The following is a 21417-nucleotide window of genomic DNA, read 5'->3' on the forward strand; positions in this document are numbered from 1 at the left end:
GACTTAGGTGATAGAAGGCTTTCTGAGCACGAGGCAACTCAACAGTTCGCTTCCTTCCCCCATGCGACACAACATGGCACAGGCATGTGATGACCCTTCTTTGAAAGAGTACATTCAGTTGGTTCCCAGGCACCAAAGTTGGTTCTCAAACTTTATTTCAGTAGCAGCTTGTAAAACTGACAGGGCAAGTAAAACATCTGATGAAAGTGAGATTGAATTGACCAAGGAAACATCAATTTCTTTGTCATTTGATGTCAGAAAAGATCAGGGGAAAATATGGTCTTTAGTGATCTAGGACTTGATTCAGTGTTTGCCAAAGTCAAGGAAGGGTTCCCATTGATTTCTCTTAAGTTTAATTAACAAAGTCACTGTGGTAGAGCTGTAACAGTGTTCAGGGCTTTACGTGGGATAATGCTCAATGATTACTCCTGGAAAAGTTCATTTATCCATGAGTAATTCAAATTAAGTAAATATTCACAGGTGGAACTCAGGTCAATTTTGTCACTTCAGAGCACTTTTATAGCATATCAAATCTTTCATTCCTGGTAAACACTTAGAAATCAGCCCAAAGAATAGTGAGTGCTTTGATAACTCTATGTAGGAATGTGGAAAAGATATCTGAGTGAATGGCTTTTAAGTCTTGCCAGCAAAGGCATAAGAAGATTGATTCATTTGCTACAAGCAAATTAAAAACTCAACCTTGCAGTGACACTCACTTTCATGGCAAAAGGACAGTTAATTGTTACACTGTTTACTAGAGAAGGTTGCATATTGGAAGCATCCCCTCCCCTCCCCAATTCTTTAAAACGAATTGGGTTACTGCCTAGGAAACACGATTGGATCCATCCTTCCCACTTGTCTTTTAGAAAGGTGTGATATTTCAGACGCCTCTCTTGTTCCAATAGGTCCCTTTCACAGTAATTTTTTTCCTAGACTATTTAAAGATCAAGATTTGTTCATGAATCAATATGTCTGCAACTTTCTTGCTTTAGTTTTTCAGCAAAATAAAAACTAAAATAAAAGCTCATACTTAATTTCTTCACCTCTAGGCATCAGAACAGAATGATTATCCCTGGGCAGTTAAGGTTTTCAAAGGACAAAAGACTGGCTATATTTTTCTCTGAAGCATTCGTCTCAAATAGAAATAAGATACAGATTAGAGAAGACCACTGATGTTATGAAGGCTCTCTTCTCTTCTGTTTAGCATCTAGTCTCATTACTAAACCAATTGTCAAGAGGACTCTCCATACACAACTGCTAGAAATACTGATTTATTTTTCTTTCCCTTCATCATAATGTCCTACAAAAATATTCTTTTTTTTTCCTATCTGGCTTATTTAAGTTAATTTACTAAATTAATTTACTGCCAAACACTTACAGCTTGCAACCTGAATCTCTCCTGAACACAGTCTCCTGGAGACTACTTATTTGAACTGAATGGTGGATAATTGCCTATGCAACATAGAAGTCAGACTAGGTGGTCTGTTCTACTTTGTTTTATTCCATTTCTGTGATATTGCATCCAGGCTCATAAAACTGAAAGTACTCAGGTGGAAAATTTACCTGTCTTAAAACAAACAAACAAAAAAAAAAAAAAAAAAAAAAAAAAAAAAAAAAAAAAAAAAAAAAAAAAAAAAAAGGAAGAAAATATAACTACATTACTGAAAGCCTTTAAATTTTAGAATACTTGAGTATATTAACTTGCAAAAGAATTAAGAATAAGAGCAAGTAATAATTTTCAATACTTTCAGTACTTTTTAATTAGTGATGATCTGAACAGAGTCTGACTGCTATCATGCTATCAGAATGTTTTGATTTTCCATAGAAGCCAGAAATCTGTAGCTGCAGCAGCTTTTATATAGCTTCAAATGAGAGAACAGAGTTCTTGAAGATACAGGCTACCCTGAAGTGCACCTTACAGTAATGAAGTAGTAAAGCTATCTTTTGTGACCTATTTTCCTTAGTCTCATCTCCCTACTAACTTTTTTATGAAGTTTTCAGTATAGGAAAAAAAAATCAGGAAATTTGTAGTAATATATTTGTTTGTACATACAAACAAGTTTTGGGTTTCTCTAGAACTAGATAAATGGATACTTCTAGTGCCAGTACTTCAGGACTGCACTGGGTTAGGAATTTTCAGGTTTCATAACATACGTACCAATCAGGAGAGCGAATGCTGAAATATATGGTATTTTGTGTGGTTTTGATTAAACCAGAAGTTTGGATTATTTAGTCGTGTTTAAATGTAGCTTTGAAGTTACATACACTTCTAAATACTGTCACATTTCACAAATGTAAATTGAGTTTGCTCAGACCACTTGGGTACCCATGGAAATTTCTTATTACTACTTAAGGCAACACCATCTCTTTCTGCTGCCATTATTTGTTTGCTTGATGTCTGTGGAAAGTACTTCAAGACCATCTGTCACATCTGCAGCAACTGTAAGGGTATCCTTTGAGCCAACATCTCTTTCCTGCTTGGATCTCAAGTTTGAATTTATGTGTCTCTTTGATGCCTTCACAAGAAATGCTTACACTTTGTAGCTCTCAGTACACACAGCAGGAGCTATTTCAGCTTCCAAAAGTTCCCAATCCTTTGTTATTTTGGGAACTCTCTGAAATTTCACTGATTCTAATTTTCACAGAATTTCATCTTTTCCTCAGGCTGAACACAGAGCTCCTTTTCTGTGTTCGGCAATGTTTGGCATTATCTTCTCAGCCATTTTGTCCAACATCTAAAAGATGCATCCAGATGCCATTAGGAGCTCAGAACAAATTAGTTCTGTTTCATTCTAAAAACTCTAAGAGATAAGCTGTTTTTGAATTAGATGCCTTAGCTAAAGATGTCAGTTTTAATGGTTGGCAGTTTTGAGTGATGTCAGTCCAGCTAGTTTTCAACCCACCTCACTGTCTGTTCTTCCAGCTTATACTTTCCCAGCTTCCAAATGAGACTGCTTTGGGAGACGGTGCAGAAAGTGTTACAAAACTTAAGGTGTATTATATTCTCTGCATTCTTCTTGTCCACGTAGGCAGTGATTTCATCTTGAAAGGTAAATCAGGTTGGTTAAGGATGATTTGCTCTTAGTAAATTGATGTTGATTTCTCCCAATTGCCTTCCTGCCACTCAGGTCTTTGGTAGTGGATTCCAAAGTCTGTTGCATGATCTTTCTTTGGACTGAGATGAGCTTACAAGCTTAGAGATCATTGCTTCTTTGCCTCCTTTGAATATAGGTGTAACTCTTTCCCAGACATCAGGGACACCTCACAGCTGTTGTGATTTTCCATTGATGTTAGTTAGTGGCCCTGCAATCCCATCAGCCATTTCTTTCAGCATGCCTGGGTACTTTTCATTTAGTCTTTCAGGTTAGAATACTTTCAGCTGGTCTGAATAGGACCTAGCCTGTTAGTTCCTCATGTCTGGCTGTTCCTCTGTTTCTAAATCATGTTAAGCCCAGATGATAGGGAGTAGGATTTAGCTATGAAAACTGATCAGAATGGTCCAAATTTTAGCTAGACTAGAAGTACAAAACAATGGAGAAATGAGCATTAAAAAGGCAATCTGAAAAATCTTGATCTAATTTATCTGAATATTAGCTTATTTCTTTTTCTCACTCTCTTTGTTACTAACTACTAAAGGGTCTTTTATTTCAGTAACTTCAAGGTGGTGAGTACCCTCCACTGCTATTACTACATTTGTTCTTAAAGCAGGCAAATATAAACAAAACTTTCATCCTATACTTCTGTCTTGAGCAACTTGCTGCATACACAGACCATTCCTTTCTCACTGAGTTCAATCTACAAAGAGAGTTTGAAGGTCTACAATACATGGGTGGTCAAGGGTACTGCATTCTCCTATTCTTTTCAATGAAAAACAGGCACTGGTAGAGGGTTTGGTAGTGTTGTTGTTTTGCTTGTTAGCTGGGTGTTTTGTTTTCACTAAGCCATATTTCTGCTTACTTTGCTGCCAAGACATCAAAAGAAATAGTTTTTTTAAAAGAAACATCTATTCTTCCTCTGATACCCTGTAATTTAAATTTTACTTATAAAACTAGGGATTAATGTGAGTGGATGAAAAATTTCATATTTATTTTATTCATATAATTCTTTTCACAAAATCTTTTTCATATGAAATACAGCTATTTTCACATAAATCTACTCTGCCATTCAGCAGACTATCTGCTTTCAAAAAAGCACCTCCTCTTTTCATGTGATGAAATGGGATTTGTCGCTCTCTAGAGTTTTTTGCACGATTGTTAACAGTCAGGAATATTTTTAAATGCTTGTGAAAAATTCATTCTAGAAGAGTTGAGTGTGAACATAAGATTCAGTCAAAAGTGTTTTTGCAGAAAATGTTTCATACTTGTAATAGTGCCTCAACTAAAATACAGAATAATTCAAACTCTCCTAGGGGAACGGGTATTGGTACAAAAGCCAAAAGTGTACTTGGACTCTTGTGCGCTGTTTCCCTCTGGAAAGTTTTGAAAGCTTAGAAACTGTGAACTACATTTTTTTAATATGCCACACAAAGTTTGGGAAAGTTGGAACAGTTCTGGAAGAAATTGGACTTGTAAGTCATGATCCTGGGGAAATATAGAAAATGCCCAGCACTTCACAGAATTGGACCCACTTGTACTCTCAGGATCTGCAGTGCATCTGTCTGCTAGCCTAAGCGAGATTTTCATGGGAATAGCATGGGAACACAGACATTGATGAGGTACTTCTTTGCTTAGTGACTGCAGAAACGAAAAATAAAATTCAGAACAAAATAAATAAAGTGATCCTGAAAGAAAAACAATTTTAGAACTTCTGGAAAAGGAAGGATTTTTAAACAGCTTCTTCATAGTAAATGTAGCAATTAGTTAAAGTTTTGATAGAAATCCTGGCTTTTAATAGTGGGTTATATTACATTACCTTTTATGTCTATTCATATATGCACACACAGGATCGTGTCTTTAACAAGGAAATGGACACAGCACAGACAGGAAGGCTGCATCAACTTGAGGCTTCACTTACTGTAGTAATTGGCAAAGTTTCTACTAAGAAGCAGAATTGTGCTCTGTATCAGTAAGGACTTCTTTGTTCCATAAATTAGAAATATATCATTTGTAGAAAACATTAATGTTTGGAACTTAAGTCAGATAAATGAATGGCAGTATTGAATATCTCCAACTTTTAAGTGCCCCACAAAAAGAGTTCACAAAATAAAGATTTTTTTTAGACAGAGCATATCCTTCACCAGCTATGGTTAACCATTGTTTCAATAGCAAACTATTATATCTATTAATTAAGACAAAAAAATTCAGTGTCATTTTTGTGATGTATGAAGCTGTGTCTTACACTCACTGATTCTAACAATCAAAATCTTATAAACAACTGAACTAAAATATGGAACTTCTTAGTGGAAAATGTTTTGATTGGAATGCAAGCTACAGAAATACACAGCAGGGTAGATTATTTAGAGTAAAAAAACTTAGTAGTTGTAAGAAAAACTGTGTATGTTCAAAAGTAAAATTAATTTATTTGTTATGTGTTAATCTTGTAAAATACTGCACTCTTACACATGATGCATAGAAGGTCTATCACAACAATCAGAATACTTGCAGGATTGTTTTTTTAGGCACTCAGAAGACCCCAAACATTTTTTAAATGGTAAAGCATTATTATTATTTCCATTTTAAACATGAGAAATATTAGATGTTTGTAATATTTGTAAGTGGCACAAAGATTGTCCAACTAGTATTAATGTTTAAGTAGCAGACCATGACTATCCCCAGTAGTCTTACTCTAAGAAAAGGAATAACTAGCCTATCATCTTACCCATGCAGTATGCTCATCCTAACTTTAACCTGCAGCATAATATGCAGGTGTTGAATGGAACCCAGAATCCCCTGCAGTAAATTGCAAAACAACCCTTCCTTTCTCCCAGGCTTTTTTAAATATGTCAGCAGCATGAGCAAAACTTCACAGATATATTTCTATCAGTTTCTGGATTGTTATGGCATCAAAGATCCCATCTTTACAGATGGTACCTGAGAATAAAATGAGATTACTGCACAGAGATGGAAGACGTATAGCGTGTGTATTGTCTGTGCAGGTGTCTTTCCATGTAGGAAAGACTATGAAATGCTACTTCAGACATCATCCAGTTAAGCTAAGATTTGAATGACCCTGAAGAAATATGATAGGAAACGGTCATATCACAGACCTGGAGTGGTGCTCTTACTGGTAATACTTCCAGCTGAGGAAACTATATGGCAGATGAAACATATATTTCTCTGTTTTATTAACTGTACCAGAGGAACCAGGTTTTTTGTTATTTTGTATTTTGTTTTTTGTTGAGCAGAGGTCACTTGATACTCAGTTTGACCAGAGTTTAGATATTAAAATAGAAATGGCTATAACTGGAATTTTTTTCCCCAAACAAACAAAAAAAAAATATTATCTTACAAGCATTTTAGCATAAAACAGCTGTGCAGGTGAATCTTTTGTTTTCCAAAGAGGTTTTTCAAGGGCTTGGGGTATTTTTTAGAATTGTCATTGTCGCATTTGGATTAAAAAACCTACTTTGTGTCATTTCCATAGGCCCTTTTTGGAGTCAAAGCTCCTGTTTCTTTTCACAGTGAGAAGGTTCTCATATTTACTAGTTACTGGTTTTGTTCCTTTTTTCCGTTTTGGAAAGCGATAAAGGGAGTTGTTTTCATGCAAGCAATATCTTTGCAACTTATTTGAAACTTAATTATTTTGAAAGAAACGAAAAATTCCTGAATGAACTAAAATGCGAGTTTTCTTACTTTTTCACCTAAAAGACGTATTTTTGGTTTACTGCCTCTTTCACCCAAAATCTTGACAAAGGTTTAAAGGTTAATGCACTGCCTATGCAGAGAGCAAAAAAACCCCTCATTTCATTTCATCTCTCTTTCTCTTGAATGACTTAGAGATATACTGACTCAGTAAGGTCACAGTATTGGCTTTTGAGGATTTTTAAGCTCATGCTCGCTACATGTGCATGTTGGAACACAAACAAACTGAGATTCCAAGAATATGGTCAAATAAGCAAATGAGGCCCAGGTAGCATATTATAATGTTTACTCCTCTTCTTGCTACCTTCACCTCCTCCTCCTGCCCAAGGTAAAACTACTGTGATCTTGTGTGCTTCTAATCCTTGTCATTTGTCTTCTTATTGTAAAAGCAAATAGGCTGGTTTATCTTAATTTATGTTTCTCTAAGAAACATAAGAAACTAAGAAGAAACATGATAATTATCACATCTATCAAGCTTGGTGATAACTTTCTGAAATGCATTAATTTGACACTTATTCTCTTATGCTCATCCCTGCTACCTTGCAAAGTTAGATGCACTTTTTTTCCATAAACAAACACCCCTCTGACTCTCCCAAACCTATCACTGTTTCTCTCTGGTGTGGTACCCCTCTCCTGTCTCCATCATCTCATGATTAACATCACTATTTTGTGATTCTTCAGCTTCCTGAGCAAAGAACAATGATGTTTTACAGAAAGGGTTTCATCATCATAGAATAAATACAGCTTTTGTAGTAATTTATTCTTTTATACCTGGAATAAAGCTCAAGTTCAAGAGTCTCATAGAGAATCTGCTTTAGATCCTTTCCCACCTGGTCCAACAAGAGTAATATCGCAGTGACTGTATCCACGTGAGACTGTGAGCATAAAGATTTGTGCCAAAACATACATACCATGTATTAAAAACTAGTTGCTTGGGTTTTGCTTTTTTATTTACTTAGAGAACTCTAAACAGTTGCAACAGCCTGCTGCAGCTAAAAATGGGAAGAGTGCCTGCAGCTGAGGTTACCTGCAGAGATTCAAGAGAGCAAACTCTTCCAGGATCAGAATCTTAGTAAGTGTCAATAGTTGCTGCCCTCCCAATAGGTGTCGATAAGTTGCTGCACTGCTCTCCACCTGATTTTCTTCTGTAGAACATAAAGAACATAGTGAGGTCTTCTTTGACCAGCATAAATTCTCATGCTTTATATGTAATATTCCAGAAACTCAATTGTTACTGCTGCTAAACTCAGTGAGATCTGAATCCAGGAGAATAACACTAGTGGAATTCAAAATCATAGTTAGCAGTGCACCACTGGATTTGGGCAGTGTCAGAAACATGAATAGAATCAGATTGCTTATTTACATATCTGATTATTTGTTTAGCTAAGATTTTTTCAGTTAGCTCATGAATATGCAACACTGGTGTTACGATGGATTCTGGCACTTGCTGCCAAGAGATGAGCTTCTTCATTTTCATCTCTTCACCCATCAAAATTAGTAAGAGTGACTTGCTTTTCTTGGGATGAAGGGAAAAGGACTCCTTTGTTTTCTTTGAGGTGGCTAGGGAAAGACAGGAATGGTATGATTTTTTGGGGTTTAAATTGCCTTTTCATTCTGAAAGTAGGTGCTCACAAGTATTTAGTAGCTTGGAGTCATCATGTAACAAATTTTAGTTTCTATCATCACATGATACTATGAATTCTTATTTACATGAAATGTGGACCTATCTAAGGTTTTAAGTTTTATATACAAGGAGATGAATAAAGACTGAAATCACCTGGGATTCCTGTCAACCACATAGAAGCATTCCTCAGACTTAAGGGTTTAAGGCAAAAATCACATTTGTAGACATTACATGATGTTGAAACAAATAGGAAACATGAGACTCTAATTATCTTTTACTGTTGCCTTATAGAGTTGCGTGCCTTGTGGTTCCCAAATAGTTTAGTTTTGCCAATGTCACAGGGTTTATTGATATGTTTTCTATTGTGAAAAGTTGTATAAGATAAATATTAGCCAAAAAAATTACTTCTGACCTTGGGAAAAAGCTCTCTGTGTAAATAAACACTAATAGAACAACTGGTGACTGATGAAAAACATGAGTACTCTTGGGGCTGCTCCAGTTCTAGAGGTAGTGTGTCACATCTCAGCTTTGGTGTTAACATTCAAGTTATGTTTTCTTTAGGAAAGAGATACATATGTTTGGGGTAATGGGAGGAAGCACGGGTTTTTTTATCATTAAAAACTAGATGAATGTTCCTTAACATCGAACTAAAATTTAACTGACCCCACATTCAAGTACTGTATGTCCATCCCAATGCAAAAAGAGCAGTTCCTTTTCTGGTGAACTCCTAGGAAATATCAAAAATAAGTTTATTTTACACATTTGCTTTTATTCCAACTGGAGTCCTTATATGGAAATAAGCTAAGGTCTAACAATTCCTAATTTAAAAAAAAAAATCATAATTATTTTTCACAAAATGTGTGACAGTAACTCTTGGGGTATTTAGAAACCTGCAGCTGCTGCTGTGAAGACTCTAACATCCCTATAGAGAAAGAACTGTATTATGGCCAGATTCTACTTAATGATCTGGACAAACTGTGGACAAGTTGCTGTCTTATCTGTCATATAAACTAGTTTCATGCAGTCCTGACAGATTTCAGAGCATTGGGACCTTACTCCGATTTGCGAAAAGTCTGTGATAACACCAGACAGAGCACAGGACAGTTATCCCGCATCTTTGTTTTGAACTTCCAGTCCAACAAGGGTCACACTCTGCCAGTGGAATGACAGAGAAAATTATCAGACCACCCCAAGTGCAGGCTCTTGGCAACTGTCTCATGGAAGGAGAACTGCCAACCATCCACCACTAACTAGAAGGGGTCTGTGCATGACCTGAGTGGCATAAAAAGGCTCAAGCAAACAAATGTCTAGTCAGAAAACAAAGTGGGAAGTGGCATGCAACTAACTGGAGGAGAACATATGCAGGCAAGCATGTACTTCCATTAGAACTAAATTCATAGTGTTGTCATAACCTTAGCCAGACACATCTGAACATGACATTAATTTCTTATTTAAAATGAGATAATTGATGCAGCTTTATTGTGAGGTGGATTTTAAACGCATTCTGCTCTACTCTTCAGTAAAATGAAAGACCACAAAGACGAAAGACCTCACTAAGTTCCCCTTCTAAAGCTAGTCTGTCCTGAAAGTTGATGGTTTTATTTTTAATCTTTCCTCATGCAGATGGAAAAAGAAAAAAATTAAAATTTTTTAAATTGTCGGGAACTGGAATCTTACTTAAAAAAATTGCAAGTTTAATAAAATTATGATTTGTGAATAGATTTGAGTGATAAACTAATCACTCTTGAGTTTTTTCCTACATCGTTGCTGTGATTTCAATTCAATGCAAGTTTATTCTCTTAATCTGATTCATTAGCATGAAAGGCTTTGTTTTCAAAAGCTCAGAATTTACCACTAGAAGTATTTATTCGGTATTTTGGTGTAATGGGAATATAACTGAGGAAGTTACTGCTTATGGACTGCGGTATTTCCCTAAATTCAAACCATCTGAACGATCATGAATTTTTTTCTTCGTAAAATAACCCAGTTAATTTGTAATTACTAGTTATCCAAATTAAGAAAACTGGAGCACACATTCTAAATAAATTAAAATACAAAGTCTATTTAAGGACTCCAGATGATACAGAACATAGGTCGTTTGATGAGAAACTAAATAATGCTTAAAATTTGTTCTCTGTCTGAGCAATGTTGACCTCAGTTTTCAGGTACAAGCTTGCTTTTGTTTACTGGAATAGAACTCTCTGTCATTTGGTTCATTAGTCCTTCCTTGGTGGTTATATATTGTGTTGATATTACCTCCTTTCTTTCTTGTTTGAAGTTCGGTAGATAGCCCATATTTAGAGGATTTTAGATTTTTGTTTTGATCAGTTGAGTAGAAAAAAAAAACCAGATATATATTTCAATCAGTTGTTTCTGGTCTTAAAATCAAAGATCCTCTCTAAAACCTAAATATAACATTATTTTTTATGTTTACAGACTTAGGAGGTTGGTCTCTTTTCTGCTCCTAATGCAATATAAAGCCTCTAGTTTTTTAAAATAGGAACATGGGTTTGGTTGTGAAGCAAACAATTTCAGTGAAAAACACAATTTTTACTGTCTCTGTTTTGCATAAAAGAAGCATCCACTAAGGTGAGATTTTAGACCATGATTTTTAATTGCAGGAATAAAAGCTGGATACCATAGAAGCAATTCCAAAAATAATGTAGGGGATTTATTACAGCTTGAGCTCAGCAATTGTGAGTCACTTGTGAAGGCTGGATTTTCCCTTTCTAGTCAAATCCTCAAATGCTAATCTTTGCCCTGAAGTTTTCCCTTCACCCTGGACAGTAGAAGAGAAAATTGAAAAAAAAATGCTTGCAAATCAAGATGTACTGGATCATTAGCAAGGAAATTTCCCAGCATTTCTATTCAAATACCTAAAAAAAGCTGAATAGCTGACAGCCTTCTATGATGGAAGGACTTGTAGAATATCTATCATTGGTCGGATGGCAGTATTGAAAACTTTATCTTCTATTAAAAAAAAAAAAAAACAGAACTATTATTTTAGACAAAAAAAATGGGTTTAATGGTTTTAAAATAAAGATGCTATGTTTTTTTTCAAAAATTGAAATACAGTCACTTCAATGTGTTTAAGAGATAGTACAAAAATAAATAGATGTCACTAGATACCTATTTCAGAAACTGTATGATACATGCTCCTCTTCAATAACTTGTTATTTTATACAAATCTTTGCTATCTACTTTAGCCATTTGCAGAGGAGTCAGTCATGATAGAGCTGTTTATGTTACCTGAGTGCACGGAAACAAAATGAAAGCTAGTTCAATTTTATTCATAATGGCTTTGTCTGCAGGTTTTGAGTCAGTATGCAAATAATGTAGCTTTGCCCTACAGTTAAGGGAAATCAAAGCTGTGCTCGAGTCAGACTGGCTGCACCTCAGCTTTTTACAATGGCAGTCTTGCAGCTCAGCGTACCCTCACCACTGCTTCCAAACACACGCTGTCTTTTTGCAGATAGTGCCTCCTGCTTTCACCACTGTGTGCATTTATTGACTATACCTCTTCTAATCTGGACAGCTATGGTTCTAATTTTTTATCCCAGATCAGAGATGAAATACGTGGATTTTGACGGTCTAATGGAAGGAACCTAATTTGGAGAGTGGGAAGGGATTCTTTCTTTCTTTTCTTTTGTAGCGAAAAACTACTCATGGCCAAAATGAATGGTTTCTGTTTGAAATTGTGAGGTGCGTTGTTTTGGGGGGGTTTTTTTGCATATTTACTATTCTTTCCTGTTAAAATATTCTTAGAACTTTAGGAAAAAAAATAGATATTTTGACTTCGGTCAAACAAAACTTTTAATTTGAGCAAAAATTTTACTTTAAGTTTTGATTTACCAGAACTTTCCACCATTTTCTTTCTTGCTGGAAGACAGCTTTTCCACCAAATGTCTAATAAAATTCACAGGAAGTGGCTATTTCACTCAGTATTAGTAGGTAATAATTTCTATCTGTGGAAGGTAACTGCAATTTTAAAGAAAAATGTCCAATATACATCCAAAATGTCCAGCACAGCTTCACCAAGGGCAAGTCCTGCCTGCCAAGCCTAGTGGCCTTCTACAATAGAATGACTACCTCAGTGGACAAGGTAAGGGCTACACATGTCATTTATCTAGACTTCTACAAAGCCTTTGACATGGTCGCCCTAAACATCCTTCTCTCTGTAGTGGGGAGAGATGAATTTGATGGTTGGACCGTTCAGTGGATAAAGAATTGGTTGGATGGTTGCATCCAGAGGGTAGTGGTCAATGCCACAATGGACATCAGTGACAAGTGGTGTCCCTCAAGGGTTTATATTAGGACCAAAACTGTTTAATATCTTCATCAGTGACACAGACAGTAGGATTGAGTGCATCCTCAGCAAGTTTGCAGATAACACTATGGGCGCTGAAAGGAATGAGATTGCATACACACACAGAAGTTTGATTTCGGGGTTTCTCTGCCAATCTTTTTCAGTGTTCCCCTTTTATTCATATTCCCTCATAAACAGCACCTGGTGTTGTCTTCTAGTTAATCGAAATTCCCAGGATTTTCCTAAACCGGTGTTTTGATCACACACATTCACCTCACATCATGTGGTGGCTGTGTTCAGCCATGAGAGAAAAAACACACACTATCATACAGACCATTAAGTGGTTTTCCACTTTGAGAAACACAACATTCTCTCTGTCAAAAAACTTAGCCAAGGTCCTCCTTTTTGATTCCAATTAACTAAATGCAGGTGCAGAGTGACTCATCTTGTTCCCACAAACACCAAGCTGTGTGATGCAGTTGACATGCCTGAAGGACAGGGTGCCATCCAGAGGGACCTGGACAAGCTTGATAATTAGGCTCACGGGAACATCATGAGGTTCAACAAGGCCAAGTGCAAGGTTCTGCAGCTGGATTGGGACAAGCCCTGGTATCAATACAAACTGGGGGATGAGCAGATCAAGAGCAGCCCTCATGAGGTCTTGGGAGTGCTGGTGGATGAGAGGTTGGACATTAGCCAACCATATATCCTGGGCTACATCAAAAGAGGACATGCCAGCAGGCCGAGGGAGGTGATTCTCCCCCTCTACTCTGCTCTTGTGAGACCCCACCTGGAGCACTGCATCCAACTCTAAGATCCGCAGCACAGGAAAGACATGGACGTGTTGGAGTCCAGAGGAGAACCAGGAAGATGATCAGAGGGCTGGAGCACCTCTCCTGGAAAGGCTGTGAAAATTTGAATTTTTCAGCATGGAGAAGGCTCCAGGGAGACCTCATTGTGGCCTTCCAGTACCTAAAGGGGGCTTATAATAGAGATGTAGACAGACTTTTTAGCAGGGCCTGTTGTGATAGGACAAAGGGCAATGTTTTTAAACTGAAAGAGAGTCGATTTAGATTAAATATGAGGAAGAAATTTTTTACAATAAGGATAGTGAAACAATGGAATAGGCTGCCCAGAGAAGGGGTAGAATGTTTCCATGTCTGGAAACATTCAAAGTTGGACTGGGCTCTGAGCAACCTGATTCAGATGAAGATGTCCCAGCTCATTGCAGAGGGGTGGAACTAGATGACCTCTGAAGGTCCCTGCTAACCCAATCTATTCTATGATTCTATAACTCTATAGTGTTTTACATGCACTTTCCAGTCATATTTTCATACATAATATATTTACAGTGAATCAGTCGCAATACAGCAAGGATGCATGCAAAAAATTTCAACATCACCTTTAAAATGAGATTTAGTGAAGTTAAAAATCCCATCCTCTAATTTGAAAGAAGATACTTAATATATTTCAGCAATGGTCTGATAGGGATTTCCTCTTTTTTTCTCATTTTTTATTTCCTTTTCTTTCTTGGTGCTGCTAAGACCACATACTATTAAAAATACAGAGAGGAATCTGACTTTGGGGGGTGTTTGTTGAAGTCTTTAAAGGGCGTGTGTCTGCTTTTTTCTAAAACACGTGATCTAATCATGCAGAAATTGTTAGTCCAGTTCTTCAGTTCTGTGAGGAGAGTGAGAAATAATGTGAAGTTACAGTGAACCCATCTGGTCAAGCAGGAAAATCCTGGTTAATTGCTCCATTGCCAGAAATGTTAAATCACTTCCTGGGAATGCAATTCATTTGGAACATATGGAACTCATTGGAAGGTCTCCAGTGAATTCAAAACTGTACTGAAGATGAGAGAATTTCTCCTAAGTAACAATCATGTTTTCCCACCGGACAGCATGAAAGCAGCATGTGTAGCTGTATTAACAAAAAACTAAACAATAGTAAGACTGTCTGAGATCTTGTTGAACAAGATTTGCCTGTGGTTTACTTTATTTTAAATTTTCAAGAGATACTATATCCATTTAGGGTTTTTTTTCTCAGCTTTTGAGCAGCAATAGAATGTTCTGACAGAACTTTGGCTCATTTTACATCTTAATTCTGCAGAACTACACTGTTTAAAAAACAGATATTTGAAAGCATCATACAAGACAGCTTTTTATATTGTGGATCAATAGGGTAGTTTTTTGGTTATTTGGGGTTTTTTTTTAATCAGAGGCTTTACATGTACAATATATTTTAATAAAATAGGAAGATTCTCAATTTTGCTGTAAACTAAGGAAATCTAAAGCTTTGGCTAAAAATATGATAAACATATGAGTTCTCCTTAAATTGTAAAGAACTAAAGACTTTTGGTTACATACATTATCTTAAGAAAAATATTTTTCGCAACTGTTATGGGGGATTCAAAATTTATAAGTACGCCCCAGTACCATGTTCTGAATCAAGCATTTGTGTTATTTGCAGCCTTTACATTGAGAAAAATATCGATATTCTTTGGATAAAAATATGTTTCCTATTCTGTCCTAAACAAAATATTTTACTTTCATTAATTTGATGCTATTAGAGGGGGTGGGGGTTTTGAGATAATTTCTGTTTTCTTTTTTTACTTAAATTCACATGAATCTGAGAAAATATTTGGTTCATGAAAAGTACTATAATTTTTTGTTATGCAGTTAATTGATAAAACCAAATCAGAAAATACTAGTTCTTTAATTTTAAGAGCACATTGAGCCTAGGGGCAGCCAAGGGGCAGCATGCCAGTGTTGTAGATGAAATCAGTAGCCCAGCTGAAGTGACTCTACACCAAAGCACGCAGTGTGGGTAACAAACAGGAGGAGCTGGAAGCCAGTGTGCATCAGGGAAGCAATGACGTAGTTGCCGTCACAGAAATGTGGTGGGATGATTCATACAACTAGAGTACTACAATGGATGGTTATAAGTTCTTCAGAAAGGATAGGCAAGGAGGGAGAGGTGGTGGCATGTCTCTGTACACTAGAGAGTGTTTTGACTGTATAGAGCTCAGGGATAGTGATGATAAGGCTGAGTGTGTATGGCTAAGAATCAAGCAGAAACTAAGAAGGCAAACATCCTCATGGGAGTCTGTTATAGGCCACTCAGGCTGGATGAAGAGGAAGATGAAGCATTCTATAAGCAGCTGGCTCATGCTTCATGATTCCTAGCCCTTGTTGTTGTGGGAGACTTTCACTTGCCATATGTCTGCTGGAAACTCAACACAGCAGAGAGAAGACAGTCTAGGAGGTTCCTGGAGTGTGTGGAAGATAACTTCCTGACAGCTGATAAGCAAGCCTACCAGGGGTGGTGCCCTGCTAAACGTACTGTTTACAAACAGAGAAGGGTTGGTGGGAAATGTGGGGGTTGGAGGCTGTCTTGGGCATAGCAACCACAACATGATGAAGTTTTCGACTGTTGGTGAAGTAAGGAAGGGGGTCAGTCAACAAAACCTCTACCTTAGACTTCTGGAAGGTAGACTTTGGCTTTTTCAGGACATTGGTTAAGAGAGTTGCTTAGGAAACAGCCCTTGAAAACTAAGGGGCCCAGGAAAGCTAGACATACTTTAAGAAGGAAATCTTAAAGCTGCAGAAGCAGGCCATCCCTATGTACTGACAGACACGGATGAGAAAGAAGACAAGTTTGGCTGAACACAAAGCTTTCAACGGAACTCGGCAGAAAAGAGTTTATGACCTTTGGAAGAAGGGGCAGGCAGCTCATGAAGAGTACAGGGATGTCATTAGGTCATGCAGAGAGAAAATTAGAAAGATAAAAGCTCAGCTAGAACTGATATATAAAGATATCAGCTAATATCTTTATCGATGATCTGGGCAAGGGCATCAAGTGCACACTTGGTCAGTTTGCAGATAAGTTGAGCTTGAGTGTTGATATGCTGAAAGGTAGGAAGGCTCTGCAGAGTGATCGGGACAGGCTGGATCAATGGGCTGAGGCCAATGGTATGAGGTTCAACATGGCTGAGAACTGGGTCCTGAAACTGGGTCACAACAACTCCATTCATTGTTACAGGCTGGGGGCAGAGTGGCTGGACAGTGGCCCAGCAGAAAAGGACCTGTAGGTGCTGGTCAACAGCTGGCTGAACATGAGCCAGCAGTGTGCCCAGGTGGCCAGGAAGGCCAATGGCATCCTGGCCTATATCAAAAATAGTGTGGCCAGCAGGACCAGGGCAGTGATCACCCTTCTTTACTCAGCACTGGTGAGGCCACGTCTCAAGTACTGGGTCCAGTTCTGAGCCCCTCACTTCAAGAAAGACATTGAGGTGCTGGAACATGGCCAGAGAAAGGCAACAAAGCTGGGAAAGGGTCTGGAGGATGTCATATGAGGAGTAGATGAGGGAGCTGTAGTAGTTTATCCTGGAGAAAAGGACGTTCAGGGGAGACCATACCACACTCTAGAACTACCTGAAAGGAGGTTGTAGCATGGTGGGGCTTGACCTCTTCTTCCAGGCAACTAGTGGCGGGACCAGAGGAAATGACTTCAAGCTGCATCAGAGTAGGTTCAGGTTGGAGATCAGGAAGAATTTCTTCTCTGAAAGGGTGGTTAAGCATTGTAACGGATTGACCAGGGGAGTGGTGGAGTCACCATCCCTGGAAGCGTTCAAGAAAATATGGGATATGTCCAGTTGGCAAGGTGGTGTTTGGTCAAAGGTTGGATTGACAATCTCGGAGGCTGTTTTCAACCTTATGATTCTACGAAATGGAACCATGTTTAGCTGAAAAAAAGTAGGCTAAGTTTGATATCAAGAAGAAAAGTGAGTCAATAGAAAAAAATCTTTGTATTTACATAATTCGCTGTGCGGGATCTGGAGTAGTAAAAAATGGTGGCGACAGGTAGTCATCACCATGTGAGGTCCTTCTCATAATTTCTCTAGTAAAACTTACATGCTTTGTGATGCTATCATTTTGAATGTATTTCTTTATCTGAATGAGCTAGTATTATTTCTTTTTTCCCATGCAACTTTTTTTAAAAATTCTTACATTTGATAATTTGCATAATCCACGTCTCTCTAGCATCAGTCTAGCATCAGTGTTAATGAATTGTGGGAAGATTACTGTAGGAATTTAGGAAGTACTTATATCTATAAACCTCACTCAACCTTAAAGTTTTCTGGAACTTGTAGTGCTTCTTCATCCTACTTAACAGAAGTATAAATTTTGTGACTTACACATCTGCCCTGGGGCATTATGGTTCTATGTATTTCCATTTACAGCTTTTTACTTGGGCTAAACCTACTAAATTCTAACAACCTTTAAGACTGCCATCTAAGAAATTCCCTAAAATTTATGTTTCACTGTAAATCAATGTTTTGATGATCATCAAGTAGAAATATTGTATATTTCCAGGAAATAATTTGATGTGACAAATGACATTATTAACAATATTTAAAATCTGATATACCAATACGAAAAAAAAAAAAAACCTACATGTTGATATGAATGATGATGACATCTGTTTCAGAAGTGTTCATTCAGGCCAAAGGCACTGCCAGTGAGTTGAAGTGCCATTATAAACATGATTAAAATCCATTTAAGTCTGTCATAAAACCACCAGAAAATTATCTTCTTTACTTGTCATTATCATATCCACGTGGAGTTTTGTAACTGCTTTGCCCCAGCTATTCATCTTGGCTTTGCATTTTAGACTTTACGAAGGCTATCTCCATCAAACTGTTATCTCTCTTCCATGACACAGCTTATGATTTCAATGCTGACACCGCTTGTTGCCACATCTTCAGCTGTGTCAATGGTATGCTCTAAGCTTTCCTTAAAGCTTTTTTCTTCTGTGAATCTGGCTAACAAAACACAGCACTAAAAAGTGATAACAACCTGTCCCTATCTTTCCTTCATTTTTCCTGACCCTCTCAGTTGTCTTACACTTGCATTCCCTCGTTCTTTCTTGTACTGTTTTCCTTTCCTGTTTGTTTGCTTGTTTTTTGCCTTCTTCTCTTTATAAAGTTCTCTCTTTACAAATTTCCTCCTTGTACAAATGTTAATCACAGAATCACAGAATATGACAAGTTGGAAGGGATCCACAAGGACCATTGAGTCCAACTCTTAGCTCTTCACAGAACCATCCCCAATTATTCAAACACTTCTTGAATTTGGCAGTCTTGTTGTTGCGATCGCTTCCCTGGGGAGCCTGTTCCAGTGCCCAACCACACTCTGGGTGAAGAACCTTTTTATAATATCCAACCCAAACCTCCCCTGACACAACTTCAGGCCATTCCCTTGGGTCCTATCACTGGTCAACACAGAGAAGAGATCAGTGCCTGCCCCTCCTCTTCCCCTCACAAGGAAGTTGTAGGCTGCAGTGAGGTCTCCCCTCTGTCTCCTCTTCTCCAGGCTGAACAGACCAAGTGCTTAAGTCAGCTGCTCCACATACAGTTTCCTCCCAAGGCCCTTCACCATCTTCGTTGCCCTCCTTTGTACACACTCTAATGGCTTAATCTGGAGTAGATAGCTTAATAGCTTAACCACTTAGGTCTGGGTAAGAGAAGAAAACTATATACTAGTTTTCAAAATTTTATCATTTTTTTTATAAAAATCTATACATGAGACACCTTTTCTTTCTTTGAAACTGAGACCTTGATTCACTCTGTGATTTTATTGCTTCTTTGGTATGTTCATTTTCTTCAGTTCATGTAAGTTAGTGCCTTTATTGCATTACTGGAGAAAATGGTCCTTCTGAACAAATATATGTTTGCAAAATGCAAGGGAAATGCTTTTCAGGCAAGAAGCTATCGTTGTTTTGAAAAATATTAGTCTGATGGTACAATGTTTTTGAATGTCAAACCTAAACAACAGGTATTTAATGAGTCAGAGTGCAGGTGAAACAGAAAGAATCACAAAAGATATGTATTAATATGTATCATCTAAGACATGTTCTAGTTGAAATTTTGTGCAAAATACCATCCTGGAAATGCTATAATACACTATTTTATATAGCAGGACAAATCAAATCCTGAAATTAAATTTTCAAAGTCTACTTTGGGAACTCTATAGCAAGTCTGAAGCTTGTCGGTTTGTTATTTCTGTCCATCACTCCCCTCTTTCTTTTTCTGTGAATCTGCAGCAGGAAAATCTGCTGAATAAAAGCTAGACTAACATAGTGGAATGCAATGTAAAATTGATACCTCAGCTCACATGGCAGTTCTGCATACATTGCATACCCAGTCCAATTTCTCATCCAGCCTTTCTTACCTTCATCATATATGCACATTTTAGAATTCTTTTTATATGTGTGCCATATAAATTCTATTTTACTATTCATTCAATCTATAACCTCCTTTCTTTTGGAGGGGAAAAATCCATTCAGAAAATTCTTCTACATTAGTCTGAAAGAAAAGCATAATATGCTTTTTTTACATCCATTGCAAAAAAAAACAACACACACACTTTTCCAAGTCCAGAAACAATTACAGCTGATATGAAAACACTTCTATTACTTGTTGCTGAAAATTTATATAAAAAGTAAGAAACTGGTATATTATAGAGCAACATATACTTGAATATAAATCCTAATTATGTGGAATCAATGGCAGAACTCCATTTGAGTTCTGGAGGAGAAAGATTTGGCATTTCAGTCTCATCTTCAGCCACATGGATTTTGTCTTCACTCCCTCAGAATTATTAAGTAATTTCCCAGTGGAATTTTGTGGGCAAGTATTCTGGGATGATTATTTCAAAATGCGATCATAGGAATATCTTATTAACTCCATCTCCTCCCTCCTCTCCTGGTCATTTTTAACAGTAATTAGTTTCATAATACGTTACAAGACACTAAAATGAGAAGTGTATATTTCTCTCCAGAGTGCTTAACACAGCGAGACTTTAGTTCTTTCCAGACCTTCTGGACAGTATAAAATTTACCTTAAGATTTTATAATGTTTCCCTAATATTATTGGGTTTTTAATAGCAATATCTTTTCTTTTTTTCTTTTTCCTTTCAGGCTATGCCAATTATTTCAGAGAAGGAGAAGGCTGGTGAGTCAATATTTACTCATTTTCTTATTTCCTTGTTGTATTTGTTGTTGGAATACAGTGTTGCTTAACTAAGTGATAAAAGACAGACTTCAACTGTGGGGTTTCTAACTTATAGGATTACAGATCTAACAAACGTCTGTGTAAAGGTTGTTTCCTGAATAGGGTATTTTCTCTTTCTGAAAAGCAGTCCAGCTTTCTGAGTGATACTAATAAAGATGTTTGAAACTGTCCTACCAAGTATCCGGTTGGATTGCAGCTGCTCCATAAATGTCAGTCTTCCTGTAGTTACTAACTTGTTATTTGATGTTACCATCTATTATGATTTACTAGATGTCTCAATTAACAAACATAGATGCAAATAGGTTTTCTCAAGTCAGTGAAATCTGATGACTGAGAGTGAACTTTATTGCCTGTCTTTAAATATGGCAGGAAATTCCAGTTACCTGGAGTATTTCACTGGAGACAATAACATTTGTTTTGGCTAAGTACTTCCTGAATATTGAAAGATTGTTTTTCTGTTATCTTCCGTCATATGTGTTCTCTGAACACTATATGTACTTTGGTGTTGGTATGTGGAATCCACTAGTAATTGCCTGCTAGATACTGTCGAACAGGTGTGTTCTTGTGATAAACACTAGGGAACGCTCCACTCTTAGCACTATAGTTCTCT

General features: G+C 37.2%; 1 protein-coding gene across 1 annotated transcript in view; it reads left to right on the forward strand.

Moving 5' to 3' along the window:
* DLC1 (DLC1 Rho GTPase activating protein) overlaps positions 1-21417 on the forward strand; it is a 222852-nt gene that overhangs the window by 71062 nt on the left and 130373 nt on the right. Inside the window, exon 5 of the mRNA XM_027735935.2 lies at positions 20714-20747. Within this exon, the coding sequence (XP_027591736.1) occupies positions 20714-20747 (34 nt within the window). The remainder of the gene's footprint in view (positions 1-20713; positions 20748-21417) is intronic.

Source organism: Pipra filicauda, unplaced genomic scaffold, assembly GCF_003945595.2.
Source record: "Pipra filicauda isolate LSUMZ 115617 unplaced genomic scaffold, ASM394559v2 scaffold140_size2443280_pilon, whole genome shotgun sequence".
In the NCBI taxonomy this organism is placed as follows: domain Eukaryota; kingdom Metazoa; phylum Chordata; class Aves; order Passeriformes; family Pipridae; genus Pipra; species Pipra filicauda.